The sequence below is a fragment of the Nyctereutes procyonoides genome, unplaced genomic scaffold, assembly GCF_905146905.1.
Source record: "Nyctereutes procyonoides isolate TBG_1078 unplaced genomic scaffold, NYPRO_anot_genome, whole genome shotgun sequence".
In the NCBI taxonomy this organism is placed as follows: Eukaryota; Metazoa; Chordata; class Mammalia; order Carnivora; family Canidae; genus Nyctereutes; species Nyctereutes procyonoides.
Window position 1 is genome coordinate 51,467,704 of NW_026575044.1, and position 27,629 is coordinate 51,495,332.

General features: G+C 37.8%; 1 protein-coding gene and 1 pseudogene across 8 annotated transcripts in view; one reads left to right on the forward strand and one right to left on the reverse strand.

Moving 5' to 3' along the window:
* CEP192 (centrosomal protein 192) overlaps positions 1-27,629 on the forward strand; it is a 156,383-nt gene that overhangs the window by 45,342 nt on the left and 83,412 nt on the right. For all 8 annotated transcript variants that reach the window (XM_055323535.1, XM_055323537.1, XM_055323540.1 and 5 more), the window contains 6 exons: positions 9,193-9,553; positions 10,152-10,295; positions 16,548-16,612; positions 17,043-17,252; positions 19,944-20,070; positions 21,654-21,772. In XM_055323535.1, coding sequence (XP_055179510.1) covers positions 9,193-9,553; positions 10,152-10,295; positions 16,548-16,612; positions 17,043-17,252; positions 19,944-20,070; positions 21,654-21,772 — 1,026 coding nt within the window. The remainder of the gene's footprint in view (positions 1-9,192; positions 9,554-10,151; positions 10,296-16,547; positions 16,613-17,042; positions 17,253-19,943; positions 20,071-21,653; positions 21,773-27,629) is intronic.
* On the reverse strand, positions 1,442-2,329 carry LOC129508995 (U1 small nuclear ribonucleoprotein A-like; annotated as a pseudogene).

Consider the following 27,629-nt stretch of genomic DNA (forward strand, 5'->3'; position numbering starts at 1 on the left):
CAAAGTCTCCAGTTTTAATTGAATTTTTACCAAGTTATTTTTGCACCTCTGATTTTTTTCTTTATGTACTTCTCTGCTCTGTGTACTGATTTTTTTATGTACTTCTCTGCACTGTTTACTGAGTATGAGATTATAGAATCATAACCTCATTAATAAGAGTACTTTGTTAGTAATACTGCCCTTTTTTTTTTCCTGTTTAGTGGCTTCTAATCTTAAATCTTAAATTCTCCTTTGTATGTTAGTTTTTTTTTTTTAATTTTTTTTTTTTTTAATTTATGATAGTCACACAGAGAGATAGAGAGGCAGAGACATAGGCAGAGGGAGAAAGAAGCAGGCTCCACGCACCGGGAGCCCGACGTGGGATTTGATCCCGGGTCTCCAGGATCGCGCCCTGAGCCAAAGGCAGGCGCTAAACCGCTGCGCCACCCAGGGATCCCTGTATGTTAGTTTGATACCCTTGCTTTTTGTATTTTATGTATGCTTGTTATCTTCTTTTGCATCCCCTTTACATTTTTCTTTATCATTTGTTTAGAGGGTTTCTAATAAATAGTGTGTGGCTAGATTTTACTTTTTAAAAATATTTATTTGAAAGAGAGTGTGTGCCAGCCCACACAAGTGGTGGTAGGGGAAGCCGTTGGGGAGGAGCAGAGGGAGAAGGACAAGCTGACTCCATGGTGAGCATGGAACCTGATGTGGGGCCCCATCTCATGACTCTGAGAGCATGACCTGAGCCAAAATCAAGAGTGGGACGCTCAACAGACTGAGTCACCCAAGGGTCCATAGGTTTTACTTTTTAATGTAATCTGGTCATTTGTTTTTTGGATGAACTAGTTAATCCTTTAACACTTAGTGTAATGGTTAATAATCTTGATTTTTTAAAAAATATTTACTTCATTTAATATTTACATTATTTTTATCATGTTTAAAAAAATTTTTTTAAAGATGTTAGGTGTTGGAGTGAGAGAGCACCAGAGAGAGCACAGGAGCAGAGAGGAGGGGTAGAGGCAGAAGCAGTCTCCTCACTAAGCCAGGAGCCTGATGTTGGCCTCAATCCCAGCACCCTGGGATCATGACCTGAGCCGAAAGCAGATGCTTAACTGACTAAACTGCACACGCGCCCCCTTCAAAAATTTATTTATTTATTTATTTATTTATTTATTTATTTATTTATTTATTTATTTATTTATTTATTCATTCATTCATTCATTCATTCATTCATTCATTCATTTTTAGACCAAACCTCAAAGAGAACACTTTAATTCTGGCCTAACAGCGCCAGGTGCAATGTCTGGGGACAGACTCTGGGTACAATGCTGTGTGGCGACCACTCACTCACATACGGCTCTGAGAAGGCCCCTGAGCGGGACTTACCTTCAGGGAGCTGAGCCAAGGAGGGAAGGGGTGGCCCCAGAGCAGGGGGCAGGGGCAGGCAGGGGGGAAAAGTGCTACTTCTTGGCAAAAGAGATCTTCATGGCATTGTTCTGGGTGATCTTGAAGCCCTGCAGTGCGTCGCGAGCGGCCCCTGCCTGTACCTCATTGTCAAACTCCACAAAGGTAATGTCGTGCCACCCAGGGTCCAGTCGTACCTTCTTGAAGCCAGGGAACTGGTTGAAAAGCATGGACAGCATGAGCTCATTGGTCTCCTTGGGCAGGTTGGTGAGGAATAAGAAGTGATTTGGTGGATTTTCTGAAAGAGGCTGGGCTGGTGGCATCTGCCCTGGCATAAAGCTGCTGTGGGGGCATGGCCCCTGGCGGGATCTGTCCAGGTGCCAGGCCTGGAGGCGGTATCATGCTGGGAGGCGGCATGTAGGGAGGCTGGCCTGGCATGTGATGCATGAGTCATTGGGGGCCTACCCGGGACAGGGCCTGGGACAGGGCCCTGGACAGCCCCCACCACAGGGGTGGCGGCCCCACCCTGCACTGCCTTCTTGGCTGCTGGGGTCTCCTGGCTCTTAGGCTTCCTCTTCTCCCACTTGCAGTCCTGCTCCACGAAGGTACCCTTCATCTTGGCAATAATATCCGAGTCAGTCTTGGCATACTGAATGCTCATGGGCTTGTCGTAGAAGGGAAAACCCTGCATGGAGCGCAGGGCATTGGTGGCACAGCTGACCTCCTTGAAGATGACAAAGGCCTGGCCCCTCATCTTCAAGCTTCAAGATACCAGGATATCCAGGATCTGGCCAAACTGGGAGAAGATGGCGTAGAGGGACTTCTTCAGCTCATCCTTCTTGATCTTCTCGTTGAGGTTGTTGATATAAATGGTGTGATTGGGGCGGGTCTCGGGAACTGCCACGGAGAGAGGTGCCGAGGTAGAGCTGAAAGAAGGGGGAAAAGGTTAACTTCAGCCCCGGGTTTCTTCAAATCCTCTGCCCTAAAGCAGGCTTAAGGGGCTGCTCAGGGATGTTCCTTCCAGGAGGAAGTATGTGGAGAGGAAGGAAGGAGGTACAGCTAGGAAACAAAGCGAAAGCAGGATACCCCCCTTCAAAATTTTTATTATACTATTTAGCCTGCTGTCCCCTCCCCCTTCCATCTTCCTTCCTTAAGCATTTAGAATGTCTTTGATTTTTAAAAAATTTATTAGAAGACGTATATTTTTCAATTTTAACACTTCTGAAATCAATATGTGTTACTATATGTCATAGTTTAATGTTCTCTCTTGGCACATACAATAATGGCATCTTAAAATCAGTGTTTGGATTCTATGAGGGAGGCTGGTTTTCCGTTATCTGAAGGGCATTTTTTCTCTTCCTTAATTCATTCTCAGACATGTTTTTCAGCCATTATTTGAGATGACATCAGCATGTTTCCACCAGGGCACTTTGTTGCCTTTTTGTTTCTCTTAGATGCCAATAAGATGGGACTTTCAAATTTTTAAAATTTTCAAATAAACCTATTTATTTGAGAGAGAGCATGAGAGAGAGAGAGAGAGAGAGAGAGAATGAGAATGAGAATGCAGGGGAAGACCTGCAGAGGGAGAAGGAGAAGCAGACTCTGCTCACTATGCAGCCTGACGTGGGGCTCGATCCCAGGACCCCAGGATCATGACCTAAGCCGAAGGCAGATGCTGAACCACTGAACCACCCTGGCTCCCTCAAATAATTTCATTATCTCCTTTCAAAACCCCACCTCCTAAGAGAACTTTGGGTTGCTTTTCCTTTTTCTTTCTCCTCCCATTTCTTAGCTCAAGTGTTGACTGGGAGAGTTACACTGTCAGAATATAAACAAAAACGTATTTTGTGTTTAGATTTAAAAACTATCAAAGCGGGCAGCCCCGGTGGTGCAGCGGTTTAGCGCCGCCTGCAGCCCAGGGCGTGATCCTGGAGACCCGAGATCGAGTCCCACATCAGGCTCCCAGCATGGTGCCTGCTTCTCCCTCTGCCTGTGTTTCTGCCTCTCTCTCTCTCTAGCTATGTCTCTATGAATAAATAAATAAAATCTTTAAAAAAAAAAACTCTCAAAGCAGTTGTACTTGTCTTTATGTTATTTATTATTATTTATTAGATCACAGCAAGGAAGCTCCTCTGTTATGGAGGGAACCCCAGCTCAGAAGTGGGTCATCTATGAAAGGGTTTAGTACCAGGTTCCCCAGTGACAGTACATGTGTGTGGGTTTGCCGGGCATGACTGCTGAGTGACATGTCGCCTCATGTCACTGTGTTGTCATTTAGCCTGGGTGGGATTCTGACATAGAGGCTTGCAATCATAATCCCACAGATGCTAGCTTGGCCCCATTAGCTCCTCAGCCAAGCACATAAAGGATTCACATGCATTCCATCAGCAAGCAAAGGGACTCTGGAGACTATTACCTGGCTGCATTCTTTATTCAAGACTGTTTTAAGTAGCTTTACTGAGGAGATCGCTAGTTGGCAGCATTCTGATATTTCTTTTATTTTTAAATTGAAGTATAGCATATATACAAGATTATATTGATTTCAGGAGTACAACATCATGATTTGACGATTATGTATGCCATGATATGCTCACCTTGATAAGTGTAATTACCCTCTGTCACCAAAGTTAGTATGATATTACTGTATTCTCTGTGCAGTACTTTTTATCCGTGTGACTTAATTATTTTATACCTGGAAGTCTGTACCTCTTAAATCTCTTCACGTGTTTACCCAACATCCCTTTACCCTCTTCCCTTCTGGCAATTACCAGTTTATTCTCTGTATTTATGGGTCTGTTTCTATTTTGTTTTTTAGATTCCACAAAGAAGTGAAATCATATGGTATTTGCCTTTTTCTGACTTTACTTAGCACAATACCCTCTGGGTCTATCTATATTGTCACAAATGGCAGAATCTTTCTACAACTGAGTAATAATCCTGTGTGTAAGTGTGTAAATCACATCTTCATTATCCATTCATCTATTGATGGACACTTGAGTTGCTCCTGTACCTTGGCTATTGTAAATAATGTTGCAGTAAACATGGAGGGTGGATATATCTTTTTGAATTAGTATTTTCATTTTCTTTGAATAAATACCCAGCTTTGGGATGGCTGAATCGCATGGTATTTCTTTTTACTTTTTGAGGAAGTTTCATATTATTTTCCATAGGGCCTATACCAATTTACATTCCCACTCAACAGTGCACAAGTGTTCCCTTTGCTCCACATCCTCACCAACACTTGTTTCTTGTGTTTTTTATTTTAGCCATTCTGACAGGTATGAGGTGATACCTCATTGTGGTTTTGATTTGCATTTCCCTAATGAGGATTGATGTTGAACATCTTTTCATTTGTCTCTTGGTTATCTGTAGGTCATTTTTGGCTATTGTGGACATTGCTGCTATAAATATTGGGATGCAGGTGCCCCTTCGGATCACGATACTTTTATTTTTGGGGTAAATACCTAGTAATGCAATGGCTGGGTCATAGGGTAGCTGTCTTCAACTTTTTGAGGAACCTCCACATTGTTTTCCAGAGTGGCTGCACCAGCTTGCATTCCCACCAACAGTGTAAGAGGGTTCCACTTTCTCCACATCCTTGCCAACCTCTGTTGTTTCCTGACTTGTTAATTTTAGCCATTCTGACTGGTGTGAGGTGGTATCTCATTGTGGTATTTTCCCTGAAACCAAGTGATGTTGAACATTTTTCCATGTGTCTGTGGGCCATTTGTCGTCTTTGGAGAAATATCTGTTCATGTCTTCAGCCCATTTCTCAATTGGATTATTTGGGTGTTGAGTTTGATAAGTTTTGTATAGATTTTGGGTACTAGTTCTTTATCTAATAAGAGACATTTGCAAATATCTTCTCACATTCTGTCGGTTGTCTTTTGGTTTTGTTGACTGTTTACTTTGCAAAAGCTTTTTATCTTGATGAATTCCCAATAGTTCATTTTTGCCTTTGTTTCTCTTGCCTTTAGAGACGTGTCTAGCAAGAAGTTGCTGCCTTTGTTCTCTAGGATTTTGATGGATTCCTGTCTCACATTCATCCATTTCCAGCTATGTTCTTTGTCATGATTGCTTTGGCTATTTGGAGTCTTGTGGTTTTATATAAATTTTAGGATTGTTTCTTCTAGTTCTGTGAAAAATATTATTGGCATTTTGATAGGTCTTGCATTAAGTCTGTGGATTTCTTTGGGTAGTATGGAAATTTTAACAGTATTATCCCAGTCCATGAACATGGTTTTATCTTCCCATTTATCTGGGTTGTCTTCAGTTTCTTTCATTAGTGTCTTAGAGTTTTCAAAGTGTAGATCCTTTACTTTCTTGGTTAAATTTATTCCTCAGTATTCTTTTTGATGATATAAATAAGATTTTTAAAAATCTTTTTGCTGCATTGTTATTAGTGTACAGAAACACAACAGATTTCTGTATATTAATTATGTATCCTGCATCTTTACTCAGTTTATTAGTCTTAATAGTTCTTGGTGGAATCTTAGGGTTTTCTATTTGTAGTATTATGTTATGTGCAAGTAGCAATGGTTTTCCTTCTCTTTTAACTTGGAATACGTTTATTTCATTTCTTGCCTGATTGCTGAGCTAGGCCTTCCAGTACTATGTCAAATAAAAGTGGTGAGAATGGATATCCTTGTCTTGTTCTGCTCTTAGAGGAAAGGCTTCCAGCTTTTCACCATTGAGTAGGATTCAGTTGGGGGTTTGTCATATACGGCCTTTATTATGTTGAGGTATGTTTCCTCTACACCCTCTTTTGGAGAGGTTTTTATCATGAATGGATATTGAGATATGTAAAATATTTTTTCTGCATTTGTTGAGATGATTGTCTGATTTTTATAATTTACTTTGGCAATTACCTTGTTTTTGGTAATTACTTTGATTTATAAATATTGAACTACCCTTCCATATCTGGAACAAATCCCATTTGATCATAGTAGATGATCATTTTAATGTGTTGTTGAATTTCATTTGCTTATATTTAGTGATTTTTGTATATATTTTTATCGGGAAATGGATCTATAATTTTGGTGTCAGGTTAATGTTGGTCGTGTGGAATGAATTTGGAAACATTACTTCTAGTTTTTTGAAATACTTTAGGAAGAACAAATGTTAACTTTTTCTTTTTTTTATGTTAACTTTTTCTTAAGTATTTGGTAGAATTCACTAGTGAAGTCAACTGGTCTTGTATTTTTGTTTGTTGGGAGTTTTTTGGTTACTGATTTACTGGTTAGTATTAATCAGTCTACTTAGATTTTCTATGTCTTTGTGATTCAGTCTTGGAAGATTGTATGTTTCTTGAAATCATTCCTTCCAGGTTGTCTAATTTGTTGGCTTATAATTTTTCTTAATATTCTCTTATAATCCTTTATATTTCTGTGGTGTGCATTGTATTCTTTCATTTCTGGTTTTATTTATTTGATTCTCTATCTTGATAAACTGAAAAAACTTTAGAAAGGCTTATCTTTTCAGAGAACCAACTCTTAGTTTCATTGATTTTTTTTTTTTTAATTCAAATTCAGTTTGCCAACATACAATCTTTTGTTTTTTAAATCTCTATTTCATTCTGGTTCTTTTTAATTTTTGCTAGTATTATATATCAAAAATAGATGCCTGTTTTTAAATGGCATTTCTTTGTTGTCTTTTTTTTTTTCTTTTGGAATACTCATAATTTAAGCATTGATTTTGTAAACTTTCTTTGTCAAGAGATATTTTGATTCTTACACAGTTTTATTTATTTGGCTCAAACTATAGAAATTTATTTTCTCTTTTCTAGAAAAGTCTGAGATTAAAGTTTCAGCAGGGTTGGTTTCTCTTTATGCTTCTCTCCTTGCCTTATAAATGGCCTTTTTCGGGATCCCTGGGTGGCGCAGCGGTTTGGCGCCTGCCTTTGGCCCAGGGCACGATCCTGGGGACCCGGGATCGAATCCCACATCGGGCTCCCAGTGCATGGAGCCTGCTTCTCCCTCTGCCTGTGTCTCTGCCTCTCTCTCTCTCTGTGTGTGACTATCATGAATAAATTAAAAAAATAAAAAAAAATAAATGGCCTTTTTCCCGTGTCTTCAGATGGCTTTCCCTCACTGTCATTAGGCATTTTAGGTTTTATTTATTTATTTTTAAAGATTTTATTTATTCATGAGCGAGAAAGGCAGAGACATAGGCAGAGGAGGAAGCAGGCTCTCTGCAGGGAGCCTGATGCGGAACTTGATTCTGGGACCCTGGAATCACAACCTGAGCTGAAGGCAGACTGTCAACCACTGAGCCAACCAGATACCCCGCATTATGTTTTAATGTTTGTATTTGTTTCTTAGGGCTGCTGGAACAAATTACCAAAATTTGGTAGCTTACAACAATTGGAATTTATTCTCCAAGTTCTAGAGGTCAAAGTTGGAAATCAAAGTATTAGAAGAGCTAAATTCCCTCCAAAGGCTCCTTTCTTGCCTCTTTCAGCATCTGGTGGCTCCTGGTTTTCCTTAGCTTGTGGCGGTTTCACTTGACTATTTGCCTCCGTCTTCACGTGGCCTTTTTCTCAGGGTCCCTGTGTCCTACTTAATCTTTTTTCTCTCATAAGGACATTGCTAATTGAGTTAAAGGCCCATTCTAAATCCAGGATGATTTTTATTTCATGATCTTTAACTTCAGCTTCTTATCTGAATGAAATCCCAATAGTTCATTTTTGCTGTTTCCCTTGCCACCAATGATGTGACTAGTGAGAAGTTGTTATGGCTGGAGTCAGAGATGTTGCTGCCTGTGTTCTCTAGGATTTTGATGGATTCCTGTTTCACATTTAGGTCTTTCATCCTTCTTGAACTTATTTTTGGGAATGGTGTAAGAGAGTGGCCCAGTTTCATGCTTCTGCATGTTGCTGCCCAGTTTTCTCAACATCATCTGTTGAAGAGACTGTCTTTTTTCCATTGGATATTCTTTCCTGCTTTGTCAAAGATGAGTTGACCAGATAGTTGTGGGTCCATTTCTGGGTTTTCTGTTATGTCCCATTGATCTAGGTGTCTGTTTTTGTGCCAGTACTATACTTGATGCCTACAACTTTGTAATAGAGCTTGAAGTCTGCTATTGTGATGCTTCCAGCTTTGCTTTTCTTTTTCAGGATTATTTTGGCTATTTGGGGTCTTTTGTGGTTCCATATAAATTTTCGGGTTGTTTTTTCTAGTTCTTTGAGAAATCCTGGGGATATTTTGATAGGGATTGCATTGAGTAGTAGACATTTTAACAATGTTTGTTCTTCCAGCCCATGAGCATGGAATGCCATTCTGTTTCCTTGTGTCCTCTTCAATTTCTTTCATAAGTGCTCTGTAGTTATCAGAGTACAAATCTTTTACCTCTTTGGTTATGTTTATTCCTAGGTATCTTATGATTTTTGGTGTAATTTTAAATAGGATTAATTCTAAGAGGTATCCATATATGTTTTCAAGGGCTGTTAATTATATTAATTTTATGAGTTTGGTTATATTAATGGGCTTGCTATCTTTGCAGAGAGTTTAAGTGGTAATTAGAAAAGTTAAACTGCATTTCTTATATATCCTGTAATATAATGAACATGTCGGACCCACTTTTGATATCTGAATCTATTGATAAATGGTTTGCAATGACCACATTGTAAATTTTGGTTTTGGTATATTGGTTAAAATTGGTTCATATATAGTTTAAAAGAATACAGTGAGTACTGTATAGTCTGGTTCATATAATCATTTATGTCTACTACATAATTTTTTCCCATAGAGTTTGGAATAAGTTAAAAAACAAAACTTATGGCTCCTCTGTTATGCATTTTTAAAGGAAATCTCAAGAGAAGAAGTTCCTGTGAAGACTATCCAAGCTGCTAATGCAAAACTTAACCCTGTTTATTTTCATGACACAAATGCCAATAAAGGTGAATTTGACTTAGTGGACCTTTTGAAGCTGGATGCCGTCTCTCTTCATGAAGATAAGCATTTGGCATCTAATTCAGAAATAATTTTGCCTATGGATAAACGTTTGGACACTGAAACTCCTAAAGTGTCTATTCAAAAATATGTGGACAAAGCATCTTTGAAGCCTGTTAGTGACAATGGAATTATTTCCCCTAATAGTCTACGATCACCAACTATTGAAAGGCGAATATATGAATGTTACAAGTCCATTGAAAAGAGTAAAGAACGTAAGTAGATTTTTTAAAAAATGAAAGTAAAATGTATAAAATGCTTATACATTTTGAATAGGATATATTTTTAAGTGGAACTTGCCTAATCTTTTGAGTCAAAATATTAAATATTTTGTGGATTAGAAATTGTATCTTTATTCACAGATCTAGTGAAAATGTACTACTCTTAGTTTTCTTTTTCTTATTCCTCTGGTTCTCCATTATGGATTTTTACTGGATTAAGACTGGCTTCCCGGGATCCCTGGGTGGCACAGCAGTTTGGCGCCTGCCTTTGGCCCAGGGCGGGATCCTGGAGACTCGGGATCGAATCCCACATTGGGCTCCCGGTGCATGGAGCCTGCTTCTCCCTCTGCCTGTGTCTCTGCCTCTCTCTCTCTCTCTCTGTGACTATCATAAATAAATAAAAATTAAAAAAAAAAAAAAACTGGCTTCCCCATCAGGAGAGAACTCTTCTTTTGTGGAAATGGGTTTCTTTTTTCCTTTAGTTTTGGGCAGATTTTAGTATTGTTGATATATAAGTCAACTAAGTAAAATTATTTAAGAATATTATATCATTTTGTTTCATATGTCATTGGATATTCTTGGAATTTTTTAGAAACAGATCTATCACCGAGTGTGGTCTATCAAAATGAAGAAGGCAGATGGGTCACTGACCTTGCGTATTACACATCTTTTAATAAAGAGCAAGTTTTAAATATGTCTCTAGCTGACGAGATGAATGAAGACTTCAGATCTGGTTGTAAGTTTATTGATAACCACTCTGTTGTAACATTTTCATTGTTTTTGATGGTGTGAGATTACTCTGTATATATTGGTTAGCCACATCAAATCACTTGTAGAGTATGCATTTGAACCTTGAACAATGGTAATTAGAAAAGGGGGATTAAAAAAAAGGGGATTAAGGGACACCGACTCCTTGTGTATTTTAAAATTTGCATGTAACTTTTGACTTCCCAAAATCTTAACTACTGACAGCCTGCTGTTCATGTTATTGCTTAAGGCTTCTGGTAAACAGTAAATTATCACCTATTTTGTATGTTACATGTATTATATACTGTATTCTTACAGTAGGGTAAGCTAGAGAGAAGAAGTTAAGAAAATCCTATGGGAGAGGGGATCCCTGGGTGGCTCAGCGGTTTGGCGCCTGCCTTTGGCCAGGGCACGATCCTGGAGACCCGGGATCGAGTCCCACGTCGGGCTCCCTGCATGGAGCCTGCTTCTCCCTCTGCCTGTGTTTCTGCCTCTCTCTCTCTCTCTCTTCTCTCTCTCTCTCTCTCTCTCTCTCTGTGTGTGTGTGTGTGTGTGTGTCTCTCATGGATAAATAAAAATCTTAAAAAAAAATCAAAATGTATCTAATAAAAAAATCCTATGGGAGAGAAAATACATTTATAGCACCATACTATATTTATAAAAAAATAAATCTGTGTTTAAGTAACCCTGTGCAGTTCAAACCTGTGTTGTTCAAGGGTCAGCTGAAATACTGAGCTTATCAGTATGAAGAAAGGCTTGAATTGATCCGTGGTAATCATTGGCAGAGTGCACTGAGCCTTTTCCTTAAGCAAGGACAGTGAGTCAGGCTCTCATTCTTTTACATTAGTTTAGAACATTCATATTGCAGAGTTGGAAGGGGACCTTAGGCTTTATGTTTTCACTTTTAAAATTCTGTCTTGAATGAAAAAAAAATATTCTGGTGAATGAACAATTCAGAATCCAATCCATTTTGGATAAAACCTAAGAAATATGGAGATGATGGGAGAAAAGTGACAGAAGAGATAAATCTCAAAGTGAGAGAGCATTAGGAGTATCAGCTAGGTTTGTTGATTAGCAGAATCTGTGAAGTAAAAAACTGGTTCAAGACTGCAGAACACATGGCCTTTGAACCTTAGTCTGTGGAGATGCTGTGCCACGGAGGTCCCCAGTGCCTGAGCATCTCTGAACCTGCAATAAGGATTCAGTGGCCTGGTAAGCCTAGTCTTATTTTTAACAGGCTCATAACATGCCACAGGGAGAAATGATTCTAATGACTGCACTAAGTTCCCCTTAAACATCTAACAATCTGGAAGGTAGAGATAAATAAGGTATTTTTCCAGCCTCTAAGAAATTGTCCATCACCTGAGAGGGATAAGACAAGAGTATAAAACAACAATCAGCATCCTAAGAGACACAAACTAAATGATTTTGGAATTTAGAGGAAAAATAACTTTTGCATGAGTGGGTAACAGGGATTTCACATACAAAGTGGCTTTTGAAGTGAGAGTTTCAACTGGTAAAAGTTTGGGGACTTGAGAAATTGCAAATGGAGGGCATCCCGGGTGGCTCAGTGGTTTAGCACTTGCCTTTGGCCCAAGATGTGATCCTGGAGTCCCGGGATCGAGTCCCACATCGGGCTCCCTGCATGGAGCTTGCTTCTCCCTCTGCCTGTGTCTCTGCCTCTCTCTCTCTCTCTCTCTCTCTGTCAAGAAAAAATAAATATTTTTTAAAAAATTACAAATGGATAGAAAACTCAATGAAAGAGAATTAACTGAGGATGCCTGGATATGTTTTGAGGATGGTAAATAGTCCACTGTAGCTAGCACTTATGACAAGATATGGAAAGAAGAGAATAATAAAAGGTGAAAAGGTGAAGTGTAGAGGTAAAGTAGGGCCAGAGAGTGGGTTTGGATTTGACTACCATGTCAGGGTTGAGGCTTGTGTGGTAAGCAATAGGGAGCCACAAACTTCCTTTGTGAGTTGTCTTTTTGCATGATTGTCAGTTGATTGGGAGATTCCTTAGGATGCTATGGAAATATAGGTGTCACATTGAGAATGAAAAGCAAATAGATAATGAAAGAAATGGAAATAAAACTATTAGAATTTGGTGACTGGATTTCAGTAGGTAGTAGAGAGGCAAGAAAAGATTTGTGGTCTGATTTACTTGGGAAAATGGCAATACCGTGAACTGAGATGGGACAATCAGAAGAAATTGTATAATTTTGAGCGATTGCGGTTTGAGGTGGAGATATACAGTAGTTGGAAGTGTGAGTCAGAAAGTGGAAGTTAAGTTACAGTTAGAGCTTGCTCAACAATATGTTGATTTAGAAAGAACAAGGGGTACAGACTGGACAGTGGATATTGACTGTGTCACTTAAAAAGTCAAAGGTCATGGAATTCTCGTGTAACTAGTGGGAGTGTAAAGTGGTAGAACCATTTCGGAAACTTCTCTAGCAGGAGCTTTTGGGGGTGAACTTTATGAACTTCATACTTTCAGACCCAGCAGTTCTGCCCCAGAATATGTACCCAGTGTATAGATATACTCTTCACCAAAAGACTAAAATATTTATAGCAGCACTATATGATTAACTCCAAATTAGAAACTCCCAAATTCTCATTAATGATAGAATGGATTGTGTTTATTCATACATTGGAATGCTATGTAGCAAAGGGAATGAATGATGTGTAGCGACTCGTAGCAGCAGGGATGAATTTCACAAGTATGTTGAAAGAAATAAGGCAGACTAAGAATACTTGATATATAAATCTATTTGTGTGTTTCAAATGTACCGTGCTCTATGGAGTAACAAGTAAGATAGTGGTTATCCTCTGGGCATGTAGTGATGGGAAGAAAACTTGATTGGCCTTTGGTGATACTAGCAGAGTTTTCTTTCTTCATTTAAGGTGTTGATCTAGCCACACAAATGTGCTCATTGAGTGGTACACTTAAATATACTTTTTATATGTATATTATGCTTTGGTAAACAATTTTTAAAAATTAGCAATCAAACTGAGAAATATTTGCAATATATGTTATGGGTTAAGGGCTTATTTTCCTAATGTGTAAGCAATTCTAATAAACAATAAGAAAAAGACCAGCTCAGTGTAGAATTGGGCAAAAGATATAAACAGTTTAGAGAAAAGGAAATGAAAATGGTTGTTAAATGTTTAAAAAAAAGTTCATGGAACTTATTCATGGAAAGAAACCACTCCATAATAGTATTTTTCAGTTATTTCACTGGCAGTGATCCTAAAGTCTGGTAATGAAGGAAACAAACAAGTATTGTAGTACTTTATGGCAGAGTGTCTAGGTAGAGCAGTAGTATAGCATCTAGCAAAATTACAGATGTACATACCCTGTAACCAAGGGGTTATGCTGGGAATTTATTTTTCAGATATGCTTGCAAAAATGGTGTGTGATATACGTGTGAGGCTAGTTCTTGTACATTGTTTATTAATAACATAAGTCAAAAGCAATTTGGATGTACAAAATAGAGGACTAATTAAATAAAGTACAAGAAATATACTGTGGCCATTAGAAAAAGGGAAAGAGGCTCTTTAGGTACTAATATGGAATAATGATTAAAATTATTTAAGTTCTAAGACATAGAAAAACATAAATTATTCTGAGATTTGTGTAAAAAGGTGAAAGCAGGGAGGACACACTTATATTTATAAATACATACGGTGGAAAGATATTTTAAGAAAGAAATGGATTGCAGGAATTCCTAGCTACTGATCTCAAAAATCAAATAGATTCAATTAGAGATTTCAGGGGTCCTTTATATATTAGCTTGCTTTTGGAGATGTGGGACATAGGGTCAGGGGTGAGAGGGAGCCTTTGCAGTATCATATTCTCTTTTATGTCTTTGGTTAACTTCTAAAAACTCCTTGTTGAAGCATAATATACATATATGTACCTTTGCATTTTGAAGTAGGTTGGTGTGTTAGTATTAAAGGAAAAATAAAATAGATAAAAGGAGAAGTTTAATGAAACCATCCTTGTGGTTAGGGAATGAACAATGGCTAGGTTGGACAGGATGAGTGGTGAAGAAATAGAGAAAGTGATTATGGAATACTGTGAGGGGAAAATAGTGTAATAGAAGGAAAGAAAGAATGAACTAGGTCAAGGGAAATCAGGGCCAGGGGAACATGCATGCAGGGGAAGCATTTTTTATAGGAAAGGGAAGGAAATTCTTAAAATGTAAGAGGAGATAATTCCTCAGAAGAGGAAGGTAGACCAAGGCATAATTTCATAATGTCAGAGTCGTTCAAAATGAAAATTTATCTACTTAACCAACTTTATTAAAAAAATAAGAGATATGATGCCCTCTTCCCCATTTCTGCCTTGCCTCTCTCTCTCTGACAGGACCATGCATCTGAGTCACTACCTCACTTGGGCTTATGGCCTAGGATTTAAACATGATTAGGAGGTTGGGATATATGATCTGCTTCAAAATTTAACAAATAAAACATCAGGGACATTTGAGAGGACTGTTTTAGATTCTTATAGGACATAGATTCATATAAAAAATGAAGTTCTTTTTTCTCATAATTGCTGATTTTTGATAATCATACAAGGTAGCAATATTACTATAGATTTTTCTTTAAGATTCTTCAATTAAAGTTTAGAGAAAAAGCACTTAGAATATTAAAAATAGCAGTTGGAACTGTTTACTTAATGATGTGAAAAAATTTGATATTTAACTAATTGAAGTAAACTTAAGTTTTTCTGGGTTAGTTTCTTTAGTGATCTGATTTCCCACTTCCCCTCCCTTGGCTGTTAGATTTGCTTGGTTGATGCTTTCACATTTTAGGGAAATGGTTTTTACCATACTTTGCATCATGGGCCCCATAGAGAATCTTTACGGAAAAATTTTTATGTGAAAGATTGTATTTTTCATGTGATTTTTGAGAGTTTCATGATTCTCGATGCCTATTCGTAGACTGCTAGGTTAAGAATGTGTTTATATAAGAAATGATGGGTTTACAAGGTAAAGAACCAACACTACCCTAACATGTAAGGATCTGAGCTATCTCTCGTGTTCTGTTTTTCTGATTGGAAATATTCTCCCATTTCTATTCTAATGTTGTCTCTCAAGATATAATATTGAGCTGTCAGACTTTCCAAAAGGGCAGTTTCTATCTGATTACCCCTGGTGGATTAATAAGAATGGGGGACATCTCTCCTGTTTGGGCTCCAGTAGACTCTCTCCGGGTTGCATGAAACTTCCATTGCAGTCAGTCTCCTGGAGTACCAGGCAGAGGTCTGGAGTGGACAGCAAGCAGGCAGAGAACCTGGGACTTTTTGATTAGGCAACATGTTTAAAATCCTTTTTGATTGTAATGCCTTGAGCAGGATCATGTGCTTTCTAGTTTATCACTGCCCCACTATTCCCTATTGTCACACCTTGTCCTCTGACCTCTGAGGCATTGTAGTTTGTAGCTTTGGTTTATTTTTTTTTATTTTTAAAGATTTTATTTATTCATTAGAGAGAGAGGCGGAGACACAGGCAGAGGGAGAAGTAGGCTCCGTGCAGGAGCCTGATGTGGGACTCGATCCCGGGACTCCAGGATCACATCCTGGGCCAAAGGCAGGCACTAAACTGCTGAGCCACCCAGGAATCCCCTGTAGCTTTGGTTTAAAGATTAAAGGTGTCTAGGCCCATTCATTTCCCTAAGGTGAACTGAGTTGCTCAATAGGAACTTTGAAGGCAGCTGGTGTGTGACCACTTGTTTTAGTTTGCGTAGGCTATGAGGCTTGCTGGGATGTGGAACTTTCTAAAACTGAGACAGTGCTGGGCAAACAGGTGGTTGGGTACCCCAGCAGACCTCTTCACAATTAGTTTACAGAGTGATTTATTGTTGTGATGGTTTCAGATAAAATTTCACATGTATTCATGGGGAGTACCTTAAATCAGGTGTGCCAAAACCTTCAAAAGCTAAAATTTTTGTGAATCTTTCACAAATGAAAAGCTTACATTTTAAGGCCTTTTAGTAAGTCAGGACAGGTTAGTAACTGATAAAATCAGTAACAGTAGAGTGTTCATTACCAGAAGTTTGAGAACTATAGACTTACATACTTAATACAGATGTGTTGGTTGTGCAATGAGAGCTTTCATACACTTTTTTCAGTGTTTTCTTTATTTCATTTTCCTAACTAGTTAAGTTTTATATATATCTGCTAGTTTTTAATTAGGCATTAGTATAATTTAATTATATAAACCAATTCTTTTTTAAGCTGAGGCACTGGATTTGATTGATCAAGATGAAGAAGAATTTAATAAAGAGCATCAATTTATGCAGGTTTGTATTTTACTGGCATTAACCGAAGTTTAAAATTTACCTGTATTCTTTCTGGATAGATATAGTTTGTATGGAATATATCTTGTTTTCTTATGTTTATATCATTTCTGCTTTTTCTTTCATATTCTCTATTATTAATTGAAAAATAGCTGGCATACTAAAGTAATATTTAATTCACCTAGAATCACCTAAATAGGCTATAAAGTTTTTCCATAGTTTTTAACCATGTTTTAAAATGAAGTAATGCTATTTAAACAAATAGAACATGTTCATTGCCTTATTAATAGCTGCTTAAGCTTGAATTCGTCCTAATTTTTTAAGACTTAAAATGTTTAAATTTTCTTAGTTAAATTTTCTTATTTTCGCATGTTAGAAAAACAGAAAGAAGCCTTTCTAGGGAAATAAAATGAAACAATAACTTTCTCCCTAGGAAGAAAATATAGATGCCCGGAACACTTCAGCTGCACTAGGTGATACGTCTTGGGGAACTTCAATTAATTACAGTTTGTTGAGGAAATCACTTAGCACATCAGATTTGGACAAAGATGATGCCAGTTATTTACGCCTATCATTAGGAGAGTTCTTCGCTCAAAGATCTGAAGCTCTTGGCTCCCTTGGTGGTGGTTACAATGTGAAAAGAGTAAGTATGATATGTGCTAGAAGTGGTTGAATTCACAAGCCCTTACATTTTGAATGTTCTGATGGTATTACCTACAGCATAGTATCTTTACAGCAGGGACAGAATAGGGAACAGGATAGAGTTGTGGTAGTCAGACTGAGACTCCAGTCCTACTTCTATCTTTCAACTAATTCTGTGACAGGGATTAAGTTAACTCATCTGTGCCTTGATTTTCCAATTTTTATTTATTTTTTAAAGATTTTATTTATATATGTGACAGAGCACACACAAGCAGGGGGAGTGGCAGGGAGAGGGAGAAGTAGGCTTCCCACAGAGCAGGGAACTGAATGCAGGGCTCCACCACAGAACCCTGAGATAATGACCCAAGCTGAAGGCAGATGCTTAACCGACTGAGCCACCCAGGCATCCCAATTTTCCAGTTTTTACAATGGAGTGCTATATAGGGTTTTATAAAAATTAAATGTGATGGGACATATAAAGTATTTAGCACCATGACTAACTTGCAGTAAATATTCAATACCTGTTAGTTGATATTGCTATTGTTACATCATTGGTTGATGGAAAGAAAACGATTTTTTTTAACCTCTTTTCTGAAAACATGTTTTGAAATACAAGAAAGGTTTGGTTTGAAATATAGGAAAGTTGTAATACATGTAAACATTTGAAAATTCAAGCAATGCATTTCAATGTGGTAAGTTCAAGCAATGTGGTAAGTTCTATGAAGAATGGCAAGAAGGAATTGTTTTAGTTGCAGTGATCAGGGCGACCTCTGAGGAGATGGCATTGAACTGAGACCTACATTATGGGAAGGAGGAAGCTGCCAAAAGATCTGGAGACAGGATGTTCTCAGGAAAGGGAGACTATGTATGGGAGGCTTGGAGGTAAAACCGGAGTGGCATATGGAGGACAGAAAGCAGGCTGGGGGCGCTAATGTAAATGGGGGGAAGGATGGTTCATTCAATGGTAGAAGAAATCCAGGGCCAGATCACGAGGGGTCCTTGTAGGATGGGTTCATCTGAAATTAATTGGAAAGAGGGGCATGGAGGCAGGGAGCAACTTTGTCGTGGTGCCAACCCCATCTCCATGTGTAACATGATACTACTGTATTTGGAGCCTGGGTAGAGAGGGGCAGTGAACCAAAAGAATAGCAGCAGATAGAGGCTTAGTGCATCGGAAGAGTTGTAGTAAAGGCCGAGGTCTAAGAATGATTGTACAGATCCAGAAAAAAATCAAGGATTCAAGACTGCTTTTGGATATAGAGTCATAGGGAGTTGGGTTATTGGAGGGAGACATATTAAACTGCATTTCACTAAACTATAGTTTGAAATAATAGCCATGGTATTAGCAAAGTCGATTTACAGAACTTAAATTTGAGACTGAACTGATTTTGATACCTTCAGTTTCTTTGTCCTGATTGCACCTCAGAGTAGTGTTGAAGAGAAATGATGTTGGGGCTCCGACAAATCATATCCCTATACATTCCTATTTGTGCAGTGCATTAATTAAAAAAATGAAAAGAAGTGCTTCAGAGAGACTGATTTTCCATCTAGATTGATTGAGATTTTTGACATTATGAGACAAGTTGAAGAGTAAATGAATTTCTTACAAAATTCAAAACAAAGCACAAAACAAAGCACTGGCTCATGGAAAAATAGATCTGTCATTTAGAATTTCTGTTTTGGTTTTAGTTTATAAGATGTTATTTGCATTCAAGTTGCTTGTTCAAGGGAAGAAATTTCCACATGAAGATAGCCAAAAATCAAGTGCATTTAATGAATTTACATTTCAGGTCTATCAGGTGAAAGTTGTGTGAGAAAGACAAGTGGGAATTCCCTGCTCCTTAACACTTTCATCCAAGTGCTAGGAAGATACCTAATCTTAATACAGATTTTTGAGGATATAGTATATAAAAGTAGTATATAAAATAAATACCCTTATGCTATAAGTTTGTTTTGGGTTTTTTTTGTTGTTGTTTTTTGTTTGTTTTTTATGCTGTAAGTTTGAAGAAGGCAGGACATTTTCTTTTTTTTCTCATTAATATGTCACACTGATGATTAACAGTTCTGGACATAGTAGGTCCTCAGTAATTACTGAAGAAATGTCATTTCTGGGCTATTTGAATTTGGATTTCTTAGTAAGAGCAGCTTATTTGACAGTATTAGTTTTGATGATTAAAGACAGCAGTAAGGAAATAAAACTAGACTTTTAAAGTACATCTCTAGTTACTTGAGTTTAAATAAAAAGAAAATTATTTGTTGAAGTAATTTAGCTACGTTACCCATAGTAAGATAAAATAGAATTCCTCAGGGACGCTTGGGTTGCTCAGCGGTGATCCTGGAGTCCTGGGATCGAGTCCCACATCGGGTTCCCTATATGGAGCCTGCTTATCCCTCTGCCTGTGTCTCTCCCTCTCTCTCTGTCTCTCATGAATAAGTAAATTTTTTTTTAAAGATTTATTTATTTATTCATTCAGAGAGAGCGAAGAGAGAGGCAGACACACAGGCAGAGGGAGAAGCAGGCTCCATGCAGGAAGCCCGATGTGGGACTCGATCCCGGGTCTCCAGGATCACACCCTGGGCTGCAGGCGGCGCTGAACCGCTGCGCCACCGGGGCTGCCCTAAATTTTTAAAAAATAGAATTTCTTGAGAACAGTTGAAAATTAAGGAAATAATTCACGTGTTTATTTTGTAGCCATCGTTTGGTTATTTTATTAGATCACCAGAGAAGAGAGAACCTGTTGCTCTAATAAGAAAATCTGATGTATCCAGAAGTAATTTGGAAAAAGAAATGACTCTTGTTAACCATGATATATTTTCAGGTAATGGATTAAATGAAGGAATTTTTGTAACTTTTTTTTAACCTATAAGTTAGTGGTTATGTGGTCATGTTCTTATGAGTGAAAATGTATATATTGTTTTGAATTTTTTCATTATTAGTTAGAAATTTTATTTTTATATAACCCACATTACCTTTTTAGCTGGGAACAAGTCAGCCAAAATCCACTTAAATCCTTTTGTAAAAAGCCAAACCAAACAAAATATAATTTGTTCAAATGGGCTAGTTAATTTTGGTCTATTAAACTACTGAGACAGTGAACTCTAGCTGTTATTTTTTTTTTTAAAGATTTTATTTATTTATTCATGAGTATACACAGAGAGGAGAGAGAGAGAGAGAGGCAGAGACACAGGCAGAGGGAGAAGCAGGCTCCACGCAGGGAGCCTGACGTGGGACTCGATCCAGGGTCTCCAGGATCACACCCCGGGCTGCAGACAGCACTAAACCGCTGAGCCACTGGGGCTGCCCCCTCTAGCTGTTATATTTAGGTAGCCTTTGGTTAAAAAAGTATTCTGAGATTTGGACTATGATAGTCTATGATAAATATCTATGATCTTTTTAAAAAAAAAAAAGATTTATTTCTTTGTCTTAGTGGAGTGGGAAGGAGAGAAGGGGAGAGAGAATCTCCTGCAGACTGCTGAGTGTGGAGCACAGTGCAGGGCTTGATCTCATAACCCTGAGATCATGAGCTGAGCTGAAATCAAGAGTCAGATGCTTAATTGAGCCACCCAGGCACCCTTCCATGATAAATATTTAAAATCAGACTTTTTTGATAATAACATTTAATTATTGAACAATCGCTTTTTTGCTAGTACAATGCTTGGTGCTATGTATCTTATAGAATTGTACAAGATATGCTCCAGTCCTTACAGAGCCTATATCTAGTGGAGGAGTTGGTTGGGATAAAGAGGCTATATAGGTAATTAGTTGATGTTCTACGATTGTAAAGAAGTACTCATTTTTATTTATTTATATTTAAAGCATGTGTGCACATGCACAAGCAGTGGGGAGGAACAGAGACAGAAAGAGAGAATCTCAAATAGGGTCCACACTCAGTGGGGAACCTGACACGGGGCTTGATCTCACAACCCTGAGATCATGCATGACCTGAGCTAAAAACAAGAATCAGACACTCAGCTGAGCCACCCAAGTGTCCCCAGAAGTTCTCATTTTTAAATTCAGCTTACTGTATATTTGTGAAAATTTAAAGCTGAAAGTATTAAGTGAATTTGTCAGTATTTGCAAGGGAAGATTAAAACCAACGATCTTCTTCAAAGTTTAAACTTGGCAAAATCAAATTAATAGTGCTCTGATCCAGGAACGTCTGGGTGGCTCAGCGGTTGAGCGTCTGTCTTTGGCCCAGGGTATGGTCCTAGAGTCCTTTGTCCTAGTGACAAAGGATATTTAAAGTATATTTAAATAGTTTTTGTGAAGATGACTGATACGGAGGTCCAAAGACTCTTCCCTGGCAATTTATCATGTTGAGTGGTCCTTATCCCGTAGATTGTTTCTCTGAGGAAATGTATATGTATATATTAAAGTTGAGTTATTGTATATTTTCTACAGGAGACTTAAAAACACAGCCAAACGAAGGATCAGTTACACTTCAGGCTGAAGAACTGGAGAGCATTTCACAAATGAATGAAAGTGATAAGACATTAACTGTCAATAACAGCAAAACAGAGGTATCTTGAGCTTTCCATAGAGAAACTAAAACTGCATTGTCATTCTTGTTTAAGATCAACATAAGGTCAGGTGAAAAACATATGCAGTATAACATTGGTTTGGATTTTTTGGATTCAAAATTTATTATAAATGTCCTTCAAATTTTCAGAAACATATGAATCAATGTATAAATACACATGCTAAGTACATACCTATATAGAAAGCATAAGCATACATACATTTGTTTATAAAAAAACTTATAATCAGTTATCACAGCTTACTCATGTATACCCCCAGGTCAAGAAAGAAAATATCACTAGTTTTCTGGAAACCATTATTTTGCCCCTTCGGAACACTACTCCTCCTATCTAATCTCTAACACTTAGTTTTCCTTGTTTTGGAACTTCATGAGAAATCAAATACCATGTATTCTTTTTCTTTAATTTTTTTTTCACTTTTGTTTACTAAATGCAATTATGTTGTTAGGTATAAAAGAAGCAGAGACATCTGGGTGGCTCAGTGGTTGAGCATCTGCCTTTGGCTTAGGTCGTGATCCCAGGGTCCTGGGATTGAGTCCCACATTGGACTCTCTGTAGGGAGCCTGTTTCTCCCTCTATGTCCCTGCCTCTCTCATGAATCTCATGAATAAATAAAATATTTTTAAAAAGCATAAAAGAAGCATATTTTCATTATTGTATATAGTATTCTATTGTATGAATACCCTGCATTTGCTGTGCACATTAGATCTGTCTGTTGGACATTTGGAGTCTATCTTACGTCAATATGACACTGTTAAAATACTGTGGCTTTATATGTCTTGATACCTTATTTTTCTTGTAAAGTATCTTGGCTATTCTCAGGCCTTTGCATTTCCATATATATTTTTATTTGTTTTTGTTTTAAAGATTTTATTTATTTATTCATAGAGACAGAGAGAGAGGCAAAGACACAGGCAGAGGAAGAAGCAGGCTCCATGCAGGGAGCACAATGTGGGACTCGATCCCAGGTCTCCAGGATCACGCCCCAGGCTGCAGGCAGCACCAAACCACTGCACCACTGGGGCTGCCCATATATATTTTTAAAATCAAATTGCTGCCTTCAGCAAACCAGCCAACCAGTTAGCACGGTTAGGCTTTTAACTGGGTTCCACTGAACTTGTAGAACCGTCAAAATGACATCTTTATAGTACTGAATCTTATAATTCATGAAAATTATATATCCTTTCACTTAGGTTTTAAATTTTGTCTATATATTATGATTTTTCTGTGTGTGTGTGCAGGGATTATTGCACATCTTTTGTTAGATTTCTTCCTAACTTGTTGAAACAATGTTTGTTTGTTTTTAAGATTTTTATTTATTTGAGAGAGCATGAGCAGGGGGAAGGGCAAAGAGAGAGAGAGAAGCAGACTCCCCTCTGAGCATGGAGACCAGTGTAGGGCTGGAGCCCAATGCAGGGCTCAATCCCAGGACCCTGAGATCATGACTTGAGCTGAAGGCAAACACTTAATGACCAAGCCACCCAGGTGCCCTGAAACAATGTTTTAATACCTTTCTTAGCTTCACTCTTATTTTCTGTGGCTAAACAGAAATACATGTTTTTAAAAAATACTCAACTTGTATCTAACAGCTATGCTAAATTTACCAATAACTAATATCTGTAGATTCTTTGGAATTTTCTATATATACAGTTTTATCATTTGAGAATAACAATACTTTTGTTCCTTTCTGATTTTAATACCTTCAGTTTCTTTAACTGGCCTTACCTGACTGCCTCAGAGCAGTATTGAAGAGAAGTGATGATGCTGGGGCTCCCTGACAGGGTGGGAAAGCTCTTCAGTATTTTATTTTTAAATTGGTTGTGTGCTACTGTGTGGTCATCTCCTCTTCGACAAAGCAGGAAAGACTATCCAATGGAAAAAAGACAGTCTCTTCAACAAATTATGTTGAGAAAACTGGGCAGCAACATGCAAAAGAATGAAACTGGACCACTTCTTACACCATACACAAAAATAAATTCAAGAAGGATGAAAGACCTACATGTGTGAGACAAGAATCCATCAAAATCCTGGAAGAGAACACAGGCAGCAACATCTCTGACCCCGACCATAGTAACTTCTTGTTAGACACATCAGCGGAGGCAAGGGAAACAATAGCAAAAAATGAACTTTTGGGACTTCAGATAAAAAGTTTCTGGACAGTGAAGGAAACAATCCACAAAACTAAAAGACCACCTACTGAATGGGAGAGAGATTTGCAAACGATGTCTCTGATAAAGGGCTAGTATCCAAAATAAAGAACTTAATAACAACACTGAAAAAAAAAAAAAAAACCCCAGTTAAGAAATGGGCAGAAGACATGAATAGACATTTCTCCAAAGAAGATATCCAGATGACTAAGAGACACATGAAAAGATGTTCAATAACACTCATACAACCAAATCAAAACATCACAAACCAAGATCACAATGAGATACCACCTCTCACCTGTCAGAATGGCTAAAAATAACACAGAAAGCAACAGATGTTGATGAGGATGTGGAGAAAGGAGAACCCTCTTACACTGTTGGTGGGAATGCAGGCTGCTGCAGCCACTCTAGAAAACAGTATGGAGATTCCTCAGAGTTAAAAATAGAACTACCCTACAACCTCATAATTGCACTACGAGGTATTTACCCAAAAGATTAAAAATACAGATTCGAAGGGATACATGCACCCTGATGTTTATAGCAGCATTATCAACAGTAGCCAAACAACTATGGAAAGAGCCCAAGGGTCCACTGACTGATGAATGGATAAAGATGTGGCATATATACACAGTAGAATGTTACTCAACCATCACAAAGACTAAAATCTTGCCATTTCAATGATGTAAATGGAGCCTAGAGTATATTATACTAAGCAAATTATGGTAGAGAAAGACAAATACCATGTGATTTCACTGATGTAGAATTTCAGAAACAAAACAGATGAACATAGGGAAAGAAAAGAGAGAACACAAGAGCCTCTTAACTATAGAGAACAAACAGTTGCTGGAGGGGACTTGAGTAGGGGGATGGGCTAAATGGGTGATGGGCATTAACGGAGGGCACTTGTTAGGATGAACACTGGGTATTATATGTAAGTGGTGAATCATTACATTCTACTCCTGAAACCAGTGTTGCACTATATTAACTAACTACAATTTTAAAATTTGGAGGAAAAACATAAATTGGATGTGTGCTGTAGGTTTTTATTTATCATCAATTTTTAAAATTCCATTCTGATATTTGTCTTCTAGTTTGTTTTTAACTTGTAAGGACGTTGAATCCTGTCAAATGCTTTTTTGCATCTGTCAAGGTAAACATAAGCTTTCTTTTTTTCTGGTAATGTGGTAAATCATAAATAGTTTTTGACTATTATACTGTTCTATAGTTGGAATAAACCTATCCTTTTTACAGATCATTGGATTTGCTTTGCTTATGGTCTTTTTAGAAGTATGCATCTGTGTGAGTGAGAGGAACATCTTTTTGGTTTTGGGATCAAGGTTTTGATGGTCTCGTTTTTGTCTATTTTTCTGAAAGAGTGTGTGTAAAAATAGTGCTGTTTTATTTAAGATGGGTGCTGTTAGATTTGGGTAGAATACATTGATGAAATCTTCTGAATCTGGAGTTTTCTTTAATACTTTTTAATTGCTGAATCTATGTCTTTTAAGATTTTATTTGTGGGGGAGAGAGAGAGCATGTGAGCACAGCAGGGTGAAGGGTAAAAGGGAAAGGAACAAGCAGACTCCCCACTGAGCAGGGAACCTAACTTAGGGCTCAATCCCAGGATCCCAAGATCATGACCTGAGCTGAAGTCAGATGCTTCACCAGCTGAGCCACTCAAGTACCCTTCAATTTCTTTAATAGTTATAGGACTATTCTGATGTTGGAAACTTGTGTCAGTTTTAGTAAATTGTGGTTTCCTAGGAATTACATCTTTTATCTAAACTTGAAAATATATCACTCCATATAAATTGATAAATATTGAACATAATATCCTCTTGTGACTGATTAATATTTTAGGTTTTTTTTTTAACCTTTTATTTATTCATGAGAGACACAGAGAGAGAGGCAGAGACTCAGGCAGAGGGAGAAGCATGTTCCCTGCAGGCAGCCTGATGGCGGGACTTGATCCCAGGACCCCAGGATCACGACCTAAACCAAAGGCAGACATTCAACCACTGAGTCACCCAGGTGTCCCTAATTTAATTTTAAGTTCTTTTTTTTTTTTTTAATTTTAAGTTCTTAAGGGACATCTTTTTTTTTAATTTTATTTATTTATTTATTTATTTATTTATTTATTTATTTATTTATTTATTTATTTATTTATTTATGATAGTTACACACACACAGAGAGAGAGAGAGAGGCAGAGACATAGGCAGAGGGAGAAGCAGGCTCCATGCACCGGGAGCCCGATGTGGGATTCGATCCTGGGTCTCCAGGATCGCGCCCTGGGCCAAAGGCAGGCGCCAAACCGCTGCGCCACCCAGGGATCCCTTAAGGGACATCTTTACTGTTATGTATTAGCTTTTTTCCCCTCCCTTTTTTCTAAGTCATTCTTTCCAGGTATTTCTCAATTTTATTAGTTCATTAATTTTATTTATTCTCTGTTTTCTATTCATATCTTTTGGTGCTTATTTCCTTCCATATATTTTCTGTGGATTTAATTTGTAGCTTTTCTAACTTATGGAGATAACTGTTCAGCTTAACTTTTCTGCCTTTCTGCTTTTCTTATATAAACATCTGATGGTACAAATCTCCCTTAAAGGAAGGATTTTTTTGTGTCCCATACAATTTTTTACATCATATGTGTCTAGATATGTCATACTATCTTTATTCCATTTAATGTATTTCCCAATATCTCTAGTCTATTGTGTATAACAGGTGTATTGCATAGTTTCCAAACATTTGGGGATTTTCCAAAATTTTAAATACTGATTCTAGGCCTGTTGTACTGCAGTCAGAGAAACCTTGGTTTTAGTCCTTTGAAATTTTTTGAAACATAAATAGCTCAGGATTTGTTCCATTTTTTATTTTTTATTTTTATTTTTTTTGAACTAATTTATTCATGAGAGACACAGAGAAGAGAGAGAAGCAGAGACACAGGCAGAGGGAGAATCAGGCTCAATGCAGGGAGCCTGATGTGGGACTCGATCCCGGGACTCCAGGATCACGCCCTGGCTGAAGGCAGGTGCTAAACCGCAGAGCGACCCAAGGATCCCCTGTTCCATTTTTTAAAAATATTTTCTATGCATGTGACAGGAATGCCTGTGGTGTGATCCTTGGTTGCTTTCTTCTCTATATTTTATTCAGGTAAAACTTACTAAATCAGAGTGTTGAAACTATCTTTAAAATTATTTTTTTAAACTTTATTTTTTTTTTATTTTTATTTATGATAGTCACAGAGAGAGAGAGGGAGGCAGAGACACAGGCAGAGGGAGAAGCAGGCTCCAGGCACCGGGAGCCTGACGTGGGATTCAATCCCGGGTCTCCAAGATTGTGCCCTGGGCCAAAGGCAGGCGCTAAACCACTGCACCACCCAGGGTTCCCTCTTTAAAATTATTGTACTTGTTCTTTGGGTTACTTAGATATTAAACTGTCACACTGTCATTATGAATTTGTGTGATAGTCACTTTTATTCTGGTAGTATTTACTTTAAAAAATTTTGAAGCTATGTTTTTTAGGTACATGCAAATTAGAATTGTTGTCTCTCTGAAGAGGGACACTATATCATACTTAAAGGGTCTATCCAACAACAGGACCTAAAAAATCCTCTTAATGTGGCATTTCATTGGTATTGGTTGTGATCTCTCACAACCCTTAATGTGGGAGCCCTTAATGTGGGAGCTGCCAAGTA